General features: G+C 41.2%; 1 protein-coding gene across 4 annotated transcripts in view; it reads right to left on the reverse strand.

Moving 5' to 3' along the window:
• idua (alpha-L-iduronidase) overlaps positions 1-22,251 on the reverse strand; it is a 261,756-nt gene that overhangs the window by 46,146 nt on the left and 193,359 nt on the right. For all 4 annotated transcript variants that reach the window (XM_072584238.1, XM_072584237.1, XM_072584240.1 and 1 more), the window contains one exon: positions 4,056-4,272. In XM_072584238.1, coding sequence (XP_072440339.1) covers positions 4,056-4,272 — 217 coding nt within the window. The remainder of the gene's footprint in view (positions 1-4,055; positions 4,273-22,251) is intronic.

A 22,251-nucleotide genomic window follows, 5' to 3' on the forward strand; every position in this document is an offset into this window, starting at 1 on the left:
GAAGAGTGCAGATCATATCTGAAACATCAACCAATCACTTGGCCATTTCCTTTTTATTGTATCTAAGTGTGTGCTGCCAATACAAGGCAGTTGGTAAATATGACCACAGCACCTGCAGAGTTTTCACAGTTGTATTTCAGTCAGTCCAGGTGACAAAGTAGCTGCTTTATGATGCCAACAGTGTAGGTTCAATTCCTGCACTGGCTAGACTACCATGAACGTTTTGCTTGTTCAACCTAGCCCCTCGACTGACCCATGGTGACCCTCAGGTTAACCTCACCACCAGTTGTCTTGTTGTCTTTCTAGTGAAAGAGCAGCCCTATAGTGCTCTGAGACTATGTCAATTATACCTTGACCAAGAGGGTGCCAACAGCACTTCAAAAATACTAAAACAATCAAGGGGCTAAAGCTGGAGGGGGAAGTAAATATAATAATCATCAGAGAAACAGTATTACGGAAACAAATGGGGCTAAAGACCAATAATACCTGGATCTGATTGCTCGCATCCTATGATTTGACTGCAACTATCTTAAATTCTGGAAAAAACTTCTAGAAGATTGGAAACTGCCAATGTTACACCCTTATTCCAAAAGGGAGGGAGACAAAAAAAATGTATCTATAAATCAGAGTTAGCTTAACATCTGTGACTGGGAAAATGTTTGAATCTATTTTAAAGTTTGTGATAGTAAAACATTTAGAAATCCATCAGATAATCAACGAGAGTCAGTATTGCTTCATGAAAGGGAAATCAGACCTGACAAGTTTATTAGACTTCTTTGAGGAGATAACAAGTAGTATTGAGAAAGAAGAACCAGTAGATGAAATATATTTGGATTTCCAAAAGGTATTCAATATGGTACAGCACACAAGGTATTTAGTAAAGTAAAAGCCAATGATGTATGTGTTGCACAGCCCTTAGATGTCACAAAGTTTGGGAATGTGCTTAAAGTTATAGAGTCGTAGAGTCATAGAGATGTACAGCATGGAAACAGACCCTTTGGTCCAACCTGTCCATGCCGACAAGATATCCCAACCCAATCTAGTCCCACCTGCCAGCACCCGGCCCATATCCCTCCAAACCCTTCCTATTCATATACCCATCCAAATGCCTTTTAAATGTTGCAATTGTACCAGCCTCCACCACATCCTCTGGCAGCTCATTCCATACACATACCACCTTCTGCTTGAAAATGTTGCCCCTTAGGTCCTGGGGATTTATCCACCTTTAATCGTTTCAAGACATCCAGCACTTCCTCCTCTGTAATCTGGACATTTTGCAAGATGTCACCATCTATTCCCCTACATCTGTATCTTCCATACCTTTTCCACACTAAATACTGATGCAAAATATTCATTTAGTATGTCCCCCATTTTCTGTGGCTCCACACAAAGGCCGCCTTACTGATCTTTGAGGGGCCCTATTCTCTCCCTAGTTACCCATTTGTCCTTAAGATACTTGTAAAAACCAATTTGAGTCAGATATCTACAGCATAAAGAATGGTGGTTTAGCCCATTATGTCCATGCCACTTACAAACAGCCACCTAACTATTATAACCGCATTTTGCAGCACTTGGCCTATAGCCTTGTATGCCTCGCAAATCTACAACTAAATATTTCTAAAGTGGTATGAGTGTTTTTGCCTCTACCACCCTTATAGACAGTGAGTTCCAAATTCCTGTCACTCTGAGTGAAAACTCACATTTCCTCCAAACTTTCTGCTCCTTATCTTAAATCTATGCCCCCCTGTAAATTAATCCATGCATCAAGGGGAAAGGTTTCTTCCTATCTACCTATCAATGCCTCTCATCATTTTATACAGGTCAATCATGTCCCCTCTCAATCTTCTTTGCTCCAAAGCAACAGCCAGTACAGTCTATCCAATCTCTTTTCAAAACTGAAACTCTCCAATTCAGGCAACATTCCGATAAATCTCCTCTGCATCCGCTGCAGTACTACCATAGCCTTCCTAAAATGTGAATTCCAGGACTGCACTAACTATGGATTAACCAATATTTAATATAGTTCCAGGAGAACCTCCATGCTCGTCAACTATGCCTAAACTAATAAAGACAAATCTACCATATGCCCTCTTAACCCCTTTATCCATCTGTTTTGAAACCTTAGGGGGCTAGGTGGATGTAAGCACAAAGATCCCTGTGATTCTCGGAGTTTCCCAGGGTCCTATCATGCACTCTCTTGCCTTGTTTGTCCTTCCAATATGCATCATCTCACACTTATCTGGATTGAATTCCATTTGCTACTAATTAGCCCATCTGACCAGCCTGCCTTTCTCCTTTTCTTCCTCACTATTTACTACTCCACCAACTTTTGTATCAGTTGAAACATTACTGATCAACCTTCCTACATTCAAATCTAAATCATCTATATGAACCACAAACAAGGGCCCCAAGACTGACCCTTGTGGGACACCACTAAACACAGACTTCCAGTCAAAAATAATCACCCCTCCACCCCTCTGAATCCAGCCACTCAGCCAATTTTGAATTCAATTTGTCAATTTCCTTGGATCTCATGGGCTCTTACCTTTGCCATCGGTATCCCACGTGGGATCTTATTAAAAGCCTTGCTGAAGTCAAAGTAGACTACATCAAAAACATTACTCTCATCAATATACCTGGTCATCGCTTTGAAAAATTCAATAAAGCTGGTTCAGACTTGAGCTCCCTTTAATAAAACAATGCTGACTATTCTTGATTTATCATTGCCCCTCCAAAATAAGTTAATTCTGTCTGTCAGAATTGTTCCCAATAGTTTCCCCACCAAGGTTAGACTGACTAACCTGTAGTTTCCTGGTTTATCCATTTCTGCATTCTGGAAGAGCAGTACCACATTTTCTCCTGTGGCCTGAGAGGAATTGAACATTTTTCCAAGTGCCAATTTTTCCTCCCTTACCTCACTCAACAACCAGGGATTGATTTCATCCACCTCTGGACATATATCTACTCTTAAGCCTGCAGACCACTCAGTACTTACTTTCTGCGTAGCCTGATTGCGGCATGGTGGCTCAGTGGTTAGCACTGCTGCCTCACAGCACCAAGGTCCCAGGTTCGATTCCAGCCTTGGGCGAATGTCTGTGTGGAGTTTGCACATTCTCCCAGTGTCTGCGTGGGTTTCCTCCCACAGTCCAAAGATGTGCAGGTCAGTTGAATTGGCCATCCATAGTGTTAGGTGCATTAGTCAGAGGGAAATGGGTCTGGGTGGGTTACTCTTCAGACGGTCAGTGTGGACTGGTTGGGCCAAAGGGCCTGTTTCCACACTGTAGGGGAATCTAATCTAATTGTACCACAGACCTTCTCCCTGATTTATATACCCATATCATCCTTCTCACTAGTGAACACTGACTCAAAATATTCATTTAGAACTTTACCCACATCCTCTGGCTCCATGCACAAATTACCACTGTGGTCCTTAATGGACTCTACTCCTTCCCTCATTATTCTTTTACCTTTAACTACCTGGAAAACAATTTTGGATTTCTTTATTTTACCTGTCAGTATGCTTTCATATCTCATTTTAGTACTCCTAATCTCCCTTTCAAGTTCACTCTCGCACATTCTATATTCTTTTGGGTGAAATAACTCTACTGATGCAAGTTACCCTTTATTTACATATGAAGAGTCCTTGACACATACCCAGCTCCCTCAGAGCCAGCTCTCAGAGTGAACAGAACTTCTGACACTCCTGTTTATATCCAATAGCCAGGGCTCCCTGCAGATTAACAACCCTAATCAGAGAATTCATTCTATGATGTCCAATGAGATCGTAATGACCTCATTACGATCACTACATTGGGTTTTGAGCCCTTGGTATCTGCCATAAGTCAACCCTTTTCCTCTATTGGAACATGTTGGTCCTATTCTCTCCGTATTTCCTTCTTGAATATTATTCAAATTTAATTCAAAATAATCCAACCATAAAACCGATCTTGGATTCACCTTCAGATGGAAAATCAAAACAAAATACTAGAATTTGATTGAAGTCAAAACAAAGGAGATTCATTTTTTAAAAAATTACATATTTATGAAAGTCTTACCTAATAAAGCCAACAATCCCATGACCGTGAGCACTGGTTTGCGAACCATTTGCACATGTGGAGGTTTTGTATTGTTCATCTGAAACCTTGCAGTCAGAGTTCTTTGTGTGAAGTAATTTGGGTAGTAGTTCAGGAAGCCATTATCATTGCTAAGCAATGTAAAATTTATTGTGTTCTTTGGATTCGAAATTAGTAGATTCTGGTGCTGTGCTATTACCTAGTAGAAAGCAAGAAAGAAAACATTAAAGCAATTGTAGTAACTAAAAGAAATTCAAATTGTAGCAGCAATTATTAACTATAATTGGAAAATACTGTCTGAACAGGACAGCATAATTGCTTGTAAAGTAAACCTAGACACAACAGTAAGGGCATTATGCGTACTTTTTCTTTTGTATACTTTTTCATTCCATGTATATTAGCAAGTACTATGAAACTAAACTTAGATCACATTATGAATTCATAGACATACTGTAACTGAGTCTTAACACTTTGTGTCACCGCAGTGAACTCCTTGTCTAAATGCACTTGAAAAGGGAGGTGCCACACAGAGATAAAAGTTTATTTGAGGCCGTTAATAAAAATAAAAAGCCAAAGGTAGCTTGAAAGCTTCAGTAATTTGGATGCTAGGTTTACATAGTCCTTCAGGTTTTCAAAACCAGGAATGCTTTTTCTTCCTTCACAACATGTATAAGGAACAGATCTGTTACTCCCTCCTCACTACACAAGTTACATTTACCAGCCCACAGGGATCATGTACTTCTGAATACAAACGATGAGAATACAAATACAAAGCCAAAGTGAACTGCTCTTGCAGAAGTGTTTAAGACCAACCATGTCTAAAATGCAGTTATCTGTCCGAAATATCAAGAAGTGGCAAGATCTAGATTTGCATCATAATTTGCCAACACATGACTTTCTAGCCTTAACCATAGTTTGGAGCACAGCCTGTATCATGTATCTTAACAAGTATGCAATCAACAGTATGAGTTGAGAGTTCAACCTGATGAAGCTACAAAATTGGACCACTTGCTAGCCAAGCAGCGTAAGCAACATACAGATAGTTTTTTTGTAACGTGACAGTTGAATTTTTGTGCTACCTCACATTATAGGAAAATCATGCTTTAGAAACAGCGCTTAACATGTTGGTGATGTAATTGCGTTACAGCCAACACACAGTTTAAAAGTTTGCACATTAGAAACAGTGTCCCCAATTTGTCAATCATGCTACAGCAAATTCATGTTATCGAAATGTGTGGAATAGCAGAACAACCTGTATAATAAAACAGAGCTAAGTAAAGCGACATCCATCAGATCAGATCGGAGTTCTGCAGGCCTGCAATGTCCAGTAATAAATGGAGGTGGACAATTACACAATTTACCTGAGAAGGAGGCAACACAAATATTCCTATCCTCAATGACAGGGAAGCCCATCACATCGGTGCAAAAACAAAACTGGAGAATTTTCAAGCATTTTCAGCCAGATGCACCACACAGATGATCCACTGAAGCCTTTTCCAGATGTGCCAGCATCACAGCTGCCAGACTTAAGTCACTTCAATTCACTTGATATGATATCAATAAACAGATGAAGACTTTGGATACTAGAAAGGCTATGGGCCCTGAAACAGTCTGGCAACATACTGAAGACTTGTGTTCTGCACTAGCCAAGCTGTTCCAGTATAGTTACATCACAGATATCTACCGAACAATGTGAAATTCGCCCAAGTATGCCCTGTCCACAAAAAAAAGTAGGACGAGTCAAACCAACTACAATTTTCAATGATATAATCCAACCAGTACCCCCTAGCAGTAAAAAAAAACAGAAATTGCTGGAAAAGCTCAGGAGGTCTAGAGATAGAGTTAGAGGAGACCACATTGTGGAGCAGCAAATGTAGGAGACTAGATTATGAGAAGTGCAGGCAAAGCTCTGCTTTCCCTGAAAGGTGTGCTTGGGCTCTTGGATACTTACACCTTCAGCAGTTGCAAGAGAAGATGCCCTGGGGCTATTGAGAGGGGGGTATTGGGAGTGAAGGAAGACTGGACCAAGGTGTCCTGGAGGGAAGCCGGACAAGGGAGGGGAGGGGACTATGTGGCTGATGGTGGCATCTCGCTGGAGGTGGCAGAAATGGTGGCTGATTATCTTCTGGATATGGATGCTGGTGGGATAGAAGGTAAGGACATGGAGAACCCTATCACTATTACGGAAGGGAAGAGACAGGTTGAGGTTGGAAGCGAGCGAGAATAGATTAGATTAGATTACTTACAGTGTGGAAACAGGCCCTTCGGGTTGGACTCAGTTCAGGGCCATTTGACAATGGTGCCAGGGAATCCTCAGTCGAGGAAGAAAGTGAACATTTCAGATGCCCTCTTGTCGAAGTTGGCCTCATTGGAATCTATGCAACTGGGAGAATGGAATGGAATCTTTACAGGAAACAAGATGTGAGGCTGTATGGTCCAGGTAGCTGTGGGAGTTTAAAGTGGTTATTAATAGCCAGTCTCTCCCCAGAAATAGAAACAAAGATGTTAAGGAAGGGAAGGGAGGAGTCACAGATAGACCAGGTGAAAGTGAGGGCTGGGTGGAGAAGGGAAGCAAAATCAATGAACTTTTTCAATTCCAGGACTGATGATATCATCGATATATTGGAGAAAGAGTTGTGGATGGGGGCCAGAATAGGACTGGAACAAGGAATGTTCCATATACCCAACAAAGAGACAGGCATAACTTGGGCCCATGCAAATATCCATGGCCACCCCTCTGACCTAAAGAAAATGACAGGAGTTATAAGTGAAATTGTTGAGAGTGAGGATAAGCTCAGCCAAGCGGCGGAGGGTGGTGTTGGGTGCGGACAGTTCAAGCCTTTGCTCCAGGAAGAAGCGGACAGCCCTGAGACTATCCTCGTGGGGGATGGACGTGGGGTCATCGTCCAAGGGAAGATAGGAGGAGGTATTGCTCAGCCTCTGCAATGTAGAGGTCAGTCCACCAGACTACTTCAGCACCACCCTTATGGCAGGCTAAATAACAAAGTCAGGGTTGGACTTAAGCACATGGAGTGCGTTCTGTTCAGAGGGAGATAAGTTGGAATGTGTGAGGGGGTAGAGAAATTGAGGTGATCAATGTCATGTTGACAGTTCTCAATGAACAGATACAGTGCAGGGGAAAAGCCAGAGGAAGGGGTCCAGATGGGGGGAGAGCGTTGGAACAGGGTGAAGGGGTCTGTAACACAGGGAGAGGACTCTTGTCCAAAGAAATGGGCATGGAGGCGAACAGGACAGTCAAGAGTATTAGATTCCTGTATCCCCCACTATCAACTACATCACTTTCCATCTGAATGAAGAAATCTATCATAAAATGGGGATGAGTGACCATGATAGAGTTCTTCATTGATATGGATAGCAACATAGCTGATTCTAAGACTAGGGTCCTGAATCCAAAAATGGAAATTATGATGGTAAATGTGCAAGATGTCTATGATAATTTGAGGAACATTACTTAAAGGGATGATAGCGGATAGGCAGTATAAACACTTAGAGTGCATGGGGGATCTGCAACAATTTAAAACAAAGATCTCAGAATGCTGGAGATCTGAATCAAAAACAAAAACTGCCTGTGAAACTCAGCAGCATTGGCAGCATCTGTGGGAGGAAAGCAAAGCTAAGGCTTCGACTCCAATGACTCTTAATCGGAATTGAATTCTCGTTTCTTGTCTGGTACAGCAATAAAACAGTGGCTCGACTAGGGAAATTAGGGATAATATTATATCTAAGGAAAGAGTGCACAACTGACCAAACAAAAAGCAGCTTACATTTTAGCAAAAGAGGACAAAGGGATTGATTTGGAGGGGGCAGGGGGGGGGGGGGGGGGGGGGGGGGGGGGGGGGGGAAAGGTGGTTGGAGTACAGTATGAGAGTTCATTCACAAGGAACATACAAATTGATTGTTAAAACATCTACAAGTATGTGAAGTGAAAAATATTAATGGAGACAAATGTAAGTCCTTTACATTCAGAAACAGATGAAGGTGTAATGGGGATCAGAGAGATGGAAAACCAATTATGTCTTCACAAAGAAGAATGAGGAGGAATCTCATAGAAAAATATAATATCTTAACAAAATTAGACATGGTAAGTACAGGAAGGATGTTCCTTACGATGGGGAATCCAGAAGCATGGTCACAATCGAAGGATCTGGGATACGTTATTTAGAACTGATAAGAGATTTCTTCACCCAGAGAGTGCCAAGGCTGTGAAATTCTCTGCCACAGAAAGTGACAGAGGCCAAAACATTGAATGTTTTCAAGAAGGAGTTAGATATTGTCCTTAGGGCTAAAAAGTATGGGGAGAAAGCTGGAACAGGGTACTGGGTTGGATGAGCAATCATGATCTTATTGATTGATTGAGCAGGCTTGAAGGATTAAATGACCTACTCCTATTTCTGTACTTTAAGTTTCTGGACGTTATTATTATTGACCAGAAACTGAACAGGACCAGCTATTAAAGCACTATGGCTATAAGAGCAGATCAGATGCAGGTGGTCTGCAGTGAGTAACTTACCTTTAGACTCCTCGAAGCCTGTCCAACATTGACAAGGCACAAGTCGAGACTGTAATGGAATAACTTCTACTTACCTGGATGAGGCCAGCTCCAACAATACTTAAGATTCAATTCCATCCAAAACAAAGCTTTGTACTAAATTGGCACCTATCCAACACCTTCAACACTCACCTCCTGCATCATTTATGCACAGTGGTAGCAATGTGTACTCGCTGCAAATACACTGCAACAACTAAAAGCACTGTTAGGGTGAACTTATCCAACATGCACTACTTGCTTCAAAAACACAGCTCACTACTGTTGATTTTGGCAGGGGGGTTGATTATAGCGACCTAATACTGGCAGTCAAGAATCTGTAGCAATTTTGAATAGTTAATTGAGTTTGTTAAGAAGCAGCAGTCTAGATATGATACATTAGTTAATTAGACAAAGGAAAGTACATAACCAGGACAATTGGGGATTGTTTTTTGGTACCAGAGGACATACAGGCTGTTGGTTTTGATAAAGTTGTGAAAGCAGAATCCTGTTCTCTAACCAAGGTGTTAGTGTCTTCCCTGAATCTGTCTCCTCTTCTTCTAGTCCCTTTTACATCTGGAGAAAACAGCGCTCCAAGAATTACCTGATAAGGACTGCTGCATACAAGGAAAGCTCGATGAGGACTGTCCTCTGTCTCTGAGCATTTGTGGATACACTTTATTTATGGAGGTTGCTAACTTACACTCTGTCAATCAATTGTTTCAATCCTTTTGGCCAATGACCATGTGACAAAACTCATGGTGTCAGATGACCTGTTGCTCACCTCCACCTGGTTGGTTCTCATTCCTTCTAAGGACAAAACCATCTTGTTTACTAAAAAATTGCACGTCTAATAGGGTAATGTGGTGCCTGATAAATCTTTTGTTTATGCTGATAGAAAGCTGGTTACTACTGTCATATTGTTAAATACCAAAATACAAAATATTAGCAATATTAAATCACTGGAAATACTAAATTTGGAATATTAAAAGCATGCAGTTTTAAAATGAGCCCTTATTTCAATCCTACCATCTTAAAGACATAAGGGTTGGGCAGTAACACCCATATATCATGTATGAATAACTTCAATGATATATTTGTGAAGCATTAATATTGAATCTTAATCACATATTAACCTCAATTTGGGTTTAATTTTTTTTTAAAACATTTTTTCAGTAAAGTTTATTTTGTGTGAAGGGTGAAAACAGAAGTAAATGTGATAATGAGAGGAAAGTCTGGATTCAGCACGCAAATTTAGTCCTAACTACTAATTACCTTAATTTGAACTTGTCTGGAGGTGCTAAACCAGACATTGGCAAATGTAGCACTAAAGTGCTGATTAGGTGCATTTTTTGTGGAACTGTATATTTGGACTCCGCATGTACACATCCACTAAAGGTGTGGAGTGCTCTGGCTGGCTCACAGCAGTGCACTGAGCATGCTTTAGGGACCAAGAGAGATAGTGTTTAGTTCCTCAAAGTTCTGGTGGAGGAGGTTAGAGAAGAAGGGCTGTTCTATACCCACAAGTGGGAAGAACCATGTTCATCTTCCATATTTTGCTGTCCCTTTCTCCTACACCAATTATTCTGCCTGGCCTCATATTCCATTCCTTTCTTCACCACGCAGGAGGGCATCTAGAATGACGCTGATGACCAAACAGCATTTGTGTCACACGAATTCAAAGGTATCTTGAAGAGAGGATCTAACCATTTCCCCTTAATATTCAATGGTATTTTCATCACTAAATCACCGTCTATCTACAGCTACTGTGGAAGATAATTACTACTGACTAGAAAAGTAACTGGTTAAGAGACAAAACTACTGTGACCACAGAAGCAAATCAGGAACAGGAAGTTCTGAGACAAACTCACCACCTGACTACCCATAGACTATCCACCTTCTATTAGAAATACTAGAAGTGTGATGTAATATTTGCCCCTAACGTGGAAGAGTGCAGCTTCAGAAACTTGACACCACTCAAGACAAAGAAGTCCACTTGAATGACACCTCATCCACCATCTTAAATATTTGTTCCCTCCAACTTTAGTGCAAAGTGGCAGGGATATGTACTGTCTACAGTTATATTACAGCAATTCATCAAGCCTACTTTGACAGCATCCCCTAAACGTGTGGCCTCTACTACCAAGGGTTAGAGTAACAGGCACCTGTCCACATCAACATCTGCAATTTCTCCTCCAATTCATTCGCCTTCTTGGGATTACTTGCAATTCCTTCATTGCCGCTGATCAAATTCCCTTCCTAAGAGGACTGTAGGAGTATCAACACTACAATGACTTCAAGAAGGCATCTGACCACCACCTTCTTGAGGACAATTTGGGATAGGCATTAAATGTTGACCTTGTCAGCAATACCAATATTCCAAGAACAATCAAACACAAAAGCATTTCCTCCTGGTGAATGAGATGGAGCACTTGAGATCGAAAAGCATATCTCGTTTAGGTGAAGGTTTTTCAACGTTTACTCAATAAGGGTTGCCAGCGTTGGCAGTCTTCAACGTGTCCTAGGAAGTCTTTTGATAAATGTCAAATGCTATCTTTACAAGTCCAGCAGCACGCCAACATGAAATGGTGGATACTCCTCTAAGTAGTGCTTGCAATTATCAACATGTATTACTCCCAATCATCCTGTTCTTTTAAGAAATGACAAACAACCTCTTTAATGAACACGAGCAGACATTCTAAGTGTCAATTAATCCCACATCAAATGTGCTGGTAGCTCTTTCTAACATAGGCAGTCCCTCATCAAATCTTTATAACTCTCATTATTAACTGCAACATCTTCCCTCACTCACTGACTGCAAAACAGTTCATTTTACTTTGCACGCTCTCTGCACTGCCTGCTCACTCGCTCAGAGCACTTCCCATCTATACCAAATGTAAAAGTTGTGCACCCATTTTCAGCTCCTTTAATACCTGCCTCTCTCTCAGTTCAGGAGAAAAACAGCCCAAAACAAAGCAGAAAGAGTCAAGTCGGATGGTGGACTGCCCAACATTTGTTTTTCACTTCTTATGTGGAGAGGATACCGACTCTGAGTAGCTGACAGACTGAGTCTGGTTTTGGAGTCTGCCTATGAATTACTATGCTGGCATCCCCTGACCAAAGGCTACCTTCGTTGGTATGACTGAGGACTGCTGATAACCATGACAAACCTCCTGGCTTTGTGCCTGCACTAAACCACAAGTCAAGATAAAAGTACTAAAAGGGCAAGTTGAGGAGTTAAGGTAGGCTCAGTGAGTGAGTGCAAAGTCAACAAGATATCAGGTTAGAAACGTAGCCTGGTCAATCAGCTGGTGCATGTCTCTGAATGCAAACAGTCCTCGAAGCAGGGTTACAATGACAGTTTATAGTGCAGCCCAAGGTGCAGCTTTGAAATACAGAAACATACAGTAAGTAGATCAGAGATGTGCTACGAGGATTCTTACAGCCTGGTACATGTCAGATGCCAGTGTCTGTAGATGTAGGCTGTGTGGGGCTAGGCTCCATGGAGCATTCTCTTGGATGTCTAACATGGAGGTCTTTCGGTGCAAGTGGTGAGCTGAGGTTACCTGGTTCTCACTTTGACATCCATGTTGGGAATAATTGACAACTAGCAAGTGTTTAGGAAAATAGGAATCTAAAAGTATTCAGGTGCATTATGGGATTAATAAGGCATTTAACAAGCTACAATCCCCTATAACTGGCAACTCACCATTGGTTAGCAAGAAATTTGCCTGTTTGGCAAAAGCACAAAAGATGCAGATGATGCTCCCAACATGAAGATTCTGCCACAATTCAGCCCACAAATCCAACCACAGCCCACATCATTCAGATCTTCATAAGATTTCACCCATTGTTCTCTCCTAAGAGATAGCAATTAGGTTTATGATACATGACTGCAGAACTAATAATCAACAACAAACTGACTAGCTCCTTCCAGAAACAGGAATGTATATACCAGTAGCTATTCCAAAGCTTCTGAGTTAGTCCTTTTAGGCCAATTACTTTACACAGCATAAATCACTCCCAATCTTGTTCAATAGATATTCTGGGAATTTAATTGGATGATCCCTGAAAACTGAAGCTGATTATGTCACAAGATTCATTTGGGAGACTGGGCTGAGTATGCCTGCTCCTCCTAATGCATACACAGGGTGCTAGTTACGATTGGTCCGACCAGCCTATAACTCTCAGGTTTCCCAAACCCTGGGATTCATGCAGGAGGCTGCTATCTCTATTTTGTATCAAGAAATCTTACTCTGAATTAGCTTCCCAAAGAAGGTCAACTAATACACTGATTCACTTGATATAAATGTGGTAATGAGAACAAAGATGCACTTCCAACCCACTTCCCATAACTTCCCACCAAACATAAATGATTACTACCATTTCACAAGTGGCAGGAAGAGATGCAACAAAGTATCCCCGAGAAGGCACCATACTGAGGAGACCATTTCTACTGAAATATAGTGTTCCATTCTTGCATATTGATCTCCCTTTGTGTTCGTGATGTTTATTAAGAAAAAGAGCAAAACAATTAGATTTTAAAATGTCAAATCTTATCATAGCTATACTGCATTTTCTCCTAAAGTGTTGCTAAAACAGCGTATTCAATGGAAACGTCCAAAATGAAACCCACTTCCCCATAAGGAAACATAAGTTAAGTTCCTGAACCAAAATTTTACTGGCTGCCTCAGTCTCCTCCAGATGTCATCAGCATTACACATGCCAGTTGTCAGCCAATTTGAATCACTCCACATAACATCAATAAATAGTTGGAAATACTGGAAACAGCAAGGGCTGTGGGCCCTGACAATATTTTTGTGTTCAAGAACTTGCTGTGTTCCAAGCCAAACTGTTCCAGGAGCTATAATTAGCATCAACCTAACAATATGAAAAATTGTCCAGATATATCCAGTGCAGAAAAAAACAGGACAAATCTAGAACCAGTTACCACTCTGTCAATCTACTCTCAATCATCAGCAAAGCAATGGAAAGTGTAATTAACAGTCCAAAAAGTGATTACTATTTAGTAATAACTTACACACACTAAACTTGAGTTCTATCAGGGCCACTCAGCTCCTGACCTAATTTGTTAAAACGGGGACAAAAGACCTGAATTTTAGAGGTGAGGTGAGATTAAATGTCCTCGACATCAAGGCTGCACCTAACCTAGTGTGGTGTCAAGAAGTTCTAGTAATTCTGGAATCAATGGGAATCAGGTGGAAAACTCTCCACTGGCATCAAAGGAAAATAGTTGTGGTGGTGGAGATCTCTGTTTTTCACTCCAGAACATCTCTGCAGGAGGTCCTCAGATGACTGTTCCAGGTTCAGCCATCTTCAACTGCTTCAGCAATGACGTTCCCTCTAATATAAGGACAGAAGTGGGAATGTTCACTGATAATATTCAGCTCATCATTCATGACTTCACAGATACTGAAGCAGCCCATGTTCAAATGCAAAAGGCATTGACAACATTCAAGTAGCTGACAAGTAGCAAATAACATTTGCATAAAAGATGCAGAAGATGCCCCCAACATCAAAATTCGACCACAATTCTGCAGACAATGAACATTTCCAACAAGAGAGTAATTCTAATCATTGCCGATTGACATTAGATGATTATCATCACTCAATCCTCCACTAACATCATCCTGGGGGTTACCATTGATCAGAAACTGAACTCGCCATATAAGTACTGTGGCTACAACCACAGGATAGAGGCTAGGGATCGTGCAACGTGTAACTCACCTCTTGACTCCCCAAAGCCTGTCCACCATCTATGAGGCACATGTCAGGGGTTAGAATATTTCTCACTTGCCTGGATGAGTGAAGCTCCAACATTACTCAAGAAGCCAGGACAAAACAGCTCACTTGATGGCCACCATATCACAGACATCGACCTTCTTCTCCACCAATGCTCAGTATCAGCAGTGTCTACCAAATGCCTCAGCAATTCACCAAGGCTCCTTAGATAGCATCTTCTTAACCCAAAACAACTACCATCGAGAAGGACAAGGGCAGCAGAAGCATGGGAACAACACCACCATCATAACTTGAAAATATATTGCTGTTCTTTGGAACTCGCTGCCTCATGACACTGTGTGTGTCAACCTACATCAAGTGAGCTACAGCAATTCAAGAAGACACTTTGTCAAGGGAAATCAGGGAAGGGCAAAAAGTACTGGCCTAGCCAGCAATGCCCAAAATCTCATGAATTAATAGAAAAAATCTAACTGACGCAAATATACTCTGACTAACAATAAGAACTTTGCAGCATAAACAGGTGTCAATTTCTCTTTCAAGAAGAAGTGTCATGATGGATCCAAAAATGGGAAGGATGTCAACTTTGGACAGGTTGGGTTCTCCCATTCAGTTACATTCTTCTCAGCTCATTATATTTGCACACATGTATAAAATGCCAAATGTTCTGTGAATCAAGTTCTGAAGCCCACCAAGTCCTTCCAGACTCCAATATGTGGTCTTCACATTTAAAGGGAATACGGACACTTTTCACACATGTATATACAAAATGGCATTGTGGGGTGTTTTGCGCAAAATGAACAGTAGTGCTTCAAGAAGCCACACCGTCTTAAAGGCATTAGGGATGAGCAACAAATCTGGCCCAGTCAGCAATGCCCACATCCCATGAATGAACCAAAAAAGGGTGGAATGCCATGGAGAATAGGTACACTGCGTGACAACCAGTGAGCCTTAATATCAGTAAGATGACGTAAACTGCCAAGTGTAGAACTCAAGTTTCTGCATCCCCACCTATTCCGGCTTTAATGACAATGGAGTTTTCAGTGATAAATAACATTTGTTCTCCCTGTTGGATGAACATAATCTATGACCTAACAGATGACTTACAGAGATATCTGCTTCTTAAGGGGAAGCAAACACTTGGGGGAGGATGTGGAGCTGAACTGGAAGACAGTGTGATGACAGATGGTTGAGGACTAGAATATTAGGGTAGATGTTCACCCCAGATTCGTATTGATTTCCATATACAACTGATGATGATGATGATGGAGCTGATAACTTGGGTTCTTTCCGTATCGCTGGATTAAAGTCCTGGAACTCCCAGCACAGTATTGTGGGTGTACCAACACCAAATGGTCTGCAGCAATTCAAGAAGGCAACTCATTGCTAACTTCTCGAGGGCACCGATAGATGGGCAATTAAACCTGGCTGAGCCACCAAAGCCCATGTCCCCAAATTAATATAAAATCTTTCTTCCCCTGCCTTATTTAATGACATATCTTCTACCATATTCCTAGGTAAGTGGCAAAAACAACTAATCTCTGTTCTACAAGGGCAACCCCCAATTTTAGAACAGTGTCCCTTTGTTCTTGACTTATTTACGAGAAGAAACAAGATGTAAAAATCCAGTATATACATAAATTAAGCAATAGAATAATACAGTACAGAAGAGGCCCTTCAGCCCATTAAGTCATTTATCTCAAGAGGGTTGGAATATAAAAGCAGCAATGTGCTTCCACAACTTTATAAAGCTCTAGTTAGGCCCCCATTTAGAATACTGTGTCCAGTTTTGGTCCCCACACCTCAGGAAGGACACACTGGCACTGGAGTGTGTCCAGCGGAGGTTCACACGGATGATCCCTGGAATGGTAGGTCTAACATATGATGATCAGCTGAGGATCCTGGGATTGTATTCATTAGAGTTTAGAAGGTTGAGGGGAGATCTAATAGAAACTTACAAGATAATGCATGGCTTAGAAAGGGTGGATGCTGGGAAGTTGTTTCCGTTAGGCGGGGTGACTAGGAGCAATGGGCATAGCCTTGAAATTAGAGAAGGTCAATTTAGAATGGAAATGACATGACATTTCTTCAGCCAGAGAGTGGTGGGCCTGTGGAATTCATTGCCATGGAGCACAGTGGAGACCGGGTCATTGGGTGTTTTCAAGGCAGAGATTGATAAATTCTTGATCTTGCAAGGAACTAAGGGCTACGGGGAGAGTGCAGGTAAGTGGAATTAAAACACCCATCAGCCATGATTAAACAGCGGAGTGGACTCAATGAGCCGAGTGGCCATGCTTCCACTCCTGTGTCTTATGGTCTTGAATTTGTACTGCCAAACTATGCTGCCACCTACATACACTTGGCACACAGCCTTGAATGTTACGACATAAAAGCAAAAAAACTGCAGATGCTGGAATCTGAACCAAAACAGAAAATGCTGGAAAATCTCAGCAAGTGTGGCAGCATCTGTAAGGAGAGAAAAGAGCTAACGTTTCAAGTCTAACTGGCCCTTTGTCAAAGCTGCTTTGACAAAGGGTCAGTTAGACTTGAAACGTCAGTTCTTGAATGTTATGACATTTGAAGTGCTCAAGCAAGTACTTTTTGAAAGGATGTGAGCCTCAAATACCCTTCCAGTGCATTCTAGACACCCCAACCTTCTGGGTGAAAAAGCTTTTCCTTAAATTCCCTCTTGTGCTTTAAACATATGCCTCCTTGTTATTAATCCTTTCACTTAGGGGAATAGCTGCTTTCTATTCACCCTGTCCACGCCACTCATAATCTTCTACAGCCCTACCAGGACTCCTTCAACCTTCACTGCTCCAAAGAAAACAATCTGATATTATTCAGCCTCTCTTCAAAGCTGAAATGCTCCATTCCAAAATTCTTGTGAGTCTCCTTTGCAGCCCTTCCAGTGTAATCACATCATTCCTATAGTGTGGTGACCAGAACTGCATATAGTACTCCAGCTGTGGCCTTACCAAAGTTCATCAAATCGAATTCCTACAGTGTGGAAACAAGCCATTTGGCCCACAGGTCCATACTGACCCTCCAAAGAACATCCCACCCAGACCCATCCCCAAGTACTCTACATTTACCCTTGACTGATGCACTTATCTTACACAAACCTGAATGCTATCGGCAATTTAGCATGGCCAATTCACCTAATCTGCATTACTTTGAACTATAGGAGGAAACCAGAGCACCCAGAGGAAACCCATACAGACATGGGAAAAATGCGCAAACTCCACACAGACAAATGCCCGACGCTGGAACTAAACCCGGGTCCCTGGCACTGTGACACAGCAGTGCTAATCACTGAGCCACCATGTCACACTACTGAGCCACCATGTCACACTACTGAGCCACCATGCTGCCCCTGTTCTGTGCAACTCCAACATGACCTCCCTGCTCTTATAATCTATACCATGACTTTTAAAGGCAAGTGTCTAGCATGCCTTAACTACCCTAATATCCTGACCTGCCACCTTCAGAGATCTATGGATAAGCACTCCTAAGATTGCTCTGTTCCTCTGAGTTTCCTTGTTGTCTTGCTATTAATTGAGTACTCCATCATCTTGTTTCTTTAATGCATCACCTCACAGTTATCAGGGTTAAATGCCATCTGCCACTAATCTGCCCAATCCATTTATACCCTCTTGTAACCTAATGCATTCCTTTATCACCCATCACTCTTCAAATTTCCATGGAAATTGACATAGCCTGTCCAACCTACCCTCATAAGACAGCCCACTCACTCCAAGCATCAATATACTGTAGTAAATTTCCTCTGAATCGGTTCGAATGTCCACACATCATTCCTTAAATAATAAGACCAAAACTACACATAAAATCTGAGATGTGGTCTCACCAGTGCCTTATTTAACTGAAGTATAAAATTCTTAGCTTTAAGTTGAGTTCCTCTTACTATAAATGATAGCATAGATCCACTTGAGACAGTCTCCCAATCATATAAATACCCATTTATGCATGATCTTTGATTTCTGTCAGCTGGCCAAACATCTATCCATACTAATATGTTATTTCTTACAGCAGAGCTCCCACGTTACACAATAAACTCTGATGTAGACTTTTTAAAACCCTGCTGCTCCACAGTGCAGGGGGCCTGGGTTTGATTCCAGCCTTGGTTGGCTCTCTGTGTGGAGTTTGTATGTTCTCCTTGTGAGTACCTGTGGGATGCTCCGGTTTCCACCCATAGACCAAAGATGTGGAGGTTAGTTCAGTCGCCCATGCTAAATTGCCACTTAAAGTTCAGGGGTGTGCAGGATAGCTTGATTCGTCATAGTAAATACAGGGTTATGGGGTTGTGAGGTGGGAATGGTTGTATGCTCTTTGGAGGGTCAGTGGTTAAATTAGTGGGCCAAATTACCTCTATCTAAACTGTTGAGATTCAATGGAAATGAGATGCTTTTCTTCCAGTTTGAGCCATGCCTTATTGGAGTACTACAGCAGGCCTGAGACAGAGGTGTGCTGAAGTGACAGACTACTGGAAGCTCAGTGTCACTTTCATGGATAGAACGTAGGTTCTCTGAAAGGTGGTCACCTGGTCTGCGTTTTGTCTCCCTAAAGTAGAAGACACCATATTATGAGTTACGATTACAGAAGACTAGATTGAAAGAATTGTAGGTAAATCACTGGTTCAGAGTGAAAGGTGTGTCCTGGGCGTTGGATTCTGAGGTGGGAGGATGTAACCTTCAGTGATTGCATAAGGTGTGTGGGGGTAAGGGGAGCTAATGTGGGCGGAGGAGAATTGGACCAAAATGTCCCAGAGGGAAGGGTCCATGCAGAATGTTTACCAAAGAGAGAGGGGAAAGTGTGTCTGGTGGCAACATCCTGCTGGAGTTAGTGGAAATGGTGGCTTTATGATGGTATATTTCCTCTGGCATTAACTTAAACCCAACCAAATATATCTGATCATGGAGCAGCCATATTTCAATAGTAATACTGAAGAAAATGGTAAAAGTAGGGCTCTTCCAATGGGTCAAAATAGATATACCTGAAATCACAAGTTATCACAGCTTTCCCTTCAATTTCTCATAAGGTTGATTTCAGACAAAGAATTTCCAAAGAAAAATTGTAGTTTACTTGTAATTATTCTTTTTAATCTAAATGTTAGGAGAATATTATCAATCTAAAGGTTCTCCTAAGCTTTTTGCACATTCACATCAATAGAAAAATTGCAGATTAATGTTTAGGTTTTCAAGTCTAGACTGGATGAAACACTGCAACAGAGATGATATTGTTCTTTCGTTAGTTGGTCTGCCTAAAGTTACAAATTCACACCTGCAATATCATATTTAATTTAAAACCTGCAAATTTCTTTGATACTGGAATAATGTTAGCCTTATCTAAACCTTGTACAGGTCAGATTTTAAATGCTGAAGATTCAACCTATAGTTCAATCATATTTAGGGCAAGCATTGCTTTAAAACATGTTATGAATAAATCAATTTTAGCCAAGTCCATCACAGCTCATTCATTTTATGTTTCTGCTCTTCTGTACAGTCCAGAGAGAACTCAGGATCACAGATATGATACTGGAGGCATTAACAATAGAAAATGCAAGATTATGGGCTGGACATTTAATCTGAAATCAGGAACCAAATGCTTGAAATATTTCCAGTCCAGAATCTTTGTTCCATCAATGTCAGTGCTCATGTCACAATGATTTGTGGCACAAGCGGCTCCACTTGACCCACTGACTCCATGCTGGCTCCCTACAAATTAACCCAGTGAACCCCATTCTTTAGCTCAATTCTTGCAATCTTATTTCCTTCAAATGGCCATGCAAGTTTCCTTTGAAATGATTTTTATTCTCATTGTCATAATCTGCCGATTCCAGGTCATTGCCACTTCCATTTCTTAATCGAAAATTTAAATCTGTGAACCCCCGAGTCCTTGTATTAACAATTATTGGGAGGACATAATCCTCATCTACCTCAGTTAAGACCACCATAATCTCACCTCCATTAAATCTCCCTTCAATTGCCTTTACTTTAATGTGAACAACGCCAATCTTTCATACCTAACTTGTAAATAAAACCCATCTTCTGCATTCCCTAAGAGCCATCAGATCTTTCACAAAGTGTGGTGACCAGAACTGAATGCAATGCTCTAGTTGGAGCTTTACAAAACTTTTCTGAAGGTTTAGTATATCTTTCCTGCTTTTGTACACAATACCTGTATTTACAAAGCTTTACTTCTTTCAGTATATCTTTCAACCTTCTAAGACAAGGTACATGTACTATAAATTCTCTACCTTCCTGCACATTCTTTAGAGTTATAACATTAAGTATGTGTTACCTTCCCCTATCCTTTCTGCAAAAATGCCTACCTTCACACTTCTCTGTATTAAATTTCAACCGTCCCTTATTTCCCCATTTTGCTGGCCCAGCTATGTCCTGTTGCAGGCAATTAATTTCATCCTTACTTTTTACTCCATTTGGTGTCACAAACAAATTTTGAAACTTTAGGCTGTATTACAAGATCCAAGTCATTTATTCATATGGCAAAAAAAACCATAAGCATGGCACTCACCCTTGGGGAGCACCATTATCACCTCTAGTTCAAAAAAATCAAGAATGTATGATTACTCGCAGTTCTCAGCCCTTCAACCAGTTGTTTTTTTTTTATTCAACTGGACACTGACCCTACTCTCTCATAAGCCTCACTTCAGTTAAATTACTGTTGTCTCAAAGGCTAGGAACTCAGATTTGATTCCAGCCTTGGGAGCTTGTCTGTGTGGAGTTTAAACATTCTCTATATCTATGTGGGTTTTCGCCGGGTGCCTCACACATTCAAAAAATGTGCAGGTTAGGGCAGCTGGGCCTGTTAAATTGCCCATTGTGTCCAGAGATGTACAGGCTAGGTAGATTAGCTATGGTAAATGTGGGATTATGGGGATAGGTTGGGAGGAGTTTGGGATGAGGTGGGATGCTCTTTGGTGGGTAGGGGGAGATTTGGTGAGCCACATGGCCTTTATGTCCACTATAAAGATTCTATGATAATTAATTTCCAGGTAGTGTTGATTTTGTTTTAGCTGATTATGGATTCCAAAACCTTACTTACCACTGGTGTTAAACCAGTTGGATAGTTCTTGAATAAGAATGCTACATTTTGCCACTGCTCAATCCTCTGTCAAAACCTATCTAGCGAAGACTGAAAAATGAAAGAAAGGCTTCCTGCTATTGCCACCTCAATTTCCTTTAGCAACCTGGAATTACTGTAAACTTATTGTCACAAGAATTCCATAATTTCCCATGCATATGCCAAAGATTAACAAAGGAATTACAGCACATTTCAAACCCCATCTGCCGAGTACAGTATGTAGATGATTTGTTGCTACAGACAGAGATCAAACATGAACGCCTCGTTCTGCTAAGTGAGCATTTAACTCTCTTATTTGGGTACATGATGTGGAGGTGCTAGTGTTGGACTAGGGTGGACAAGTTAAAAATCACACAACACCAGATTATAGTCCAACAGATTTATTTGGAAGTACTAGCTTTTGGAGTGCTGCTCTTTCATCAGATAGCTGTGGAGCAGGATCATAAGACACAGAATTTATAGCAAAAGATCACAGCGTAATCCAACTGAAACAATATATTGAACAAATCAAGATTGCTGTTAAGTCTTTCATCTTTTAGAATGGTTGCTGGTTTCGGTTCATAGCTATTTTCCCTAGAGCATTGGAGGCTGAGGGGTAACCTTACAGAGGTTTATAAAATCACGAGGGGCATTGATACATGAATAGATAAGGTCATTTCCCCAGGGTGGTGGAGTCCAAGAATAGAGGGCACAGGTTTAAGGTGAGAGAGAAAACATTTAAAAGGGTCCTAAGGGGCAACCGTTTCG

This window comes from Chiloscyllium punctatum, chromosome 14, assembly GCF_047496795.1.
Source record: "Chiloscyllium punctatum isolate Juve2018m chromosome 14, sChiPun1.3, whole genome shotgun sequence".
NCBI lineage: Eukaryota > Metazoa > Chordata > Chondrichthyes > Orectolobiformes > Hemiscylliidae > Chiloscyllium > Chiloscyllium punctatum.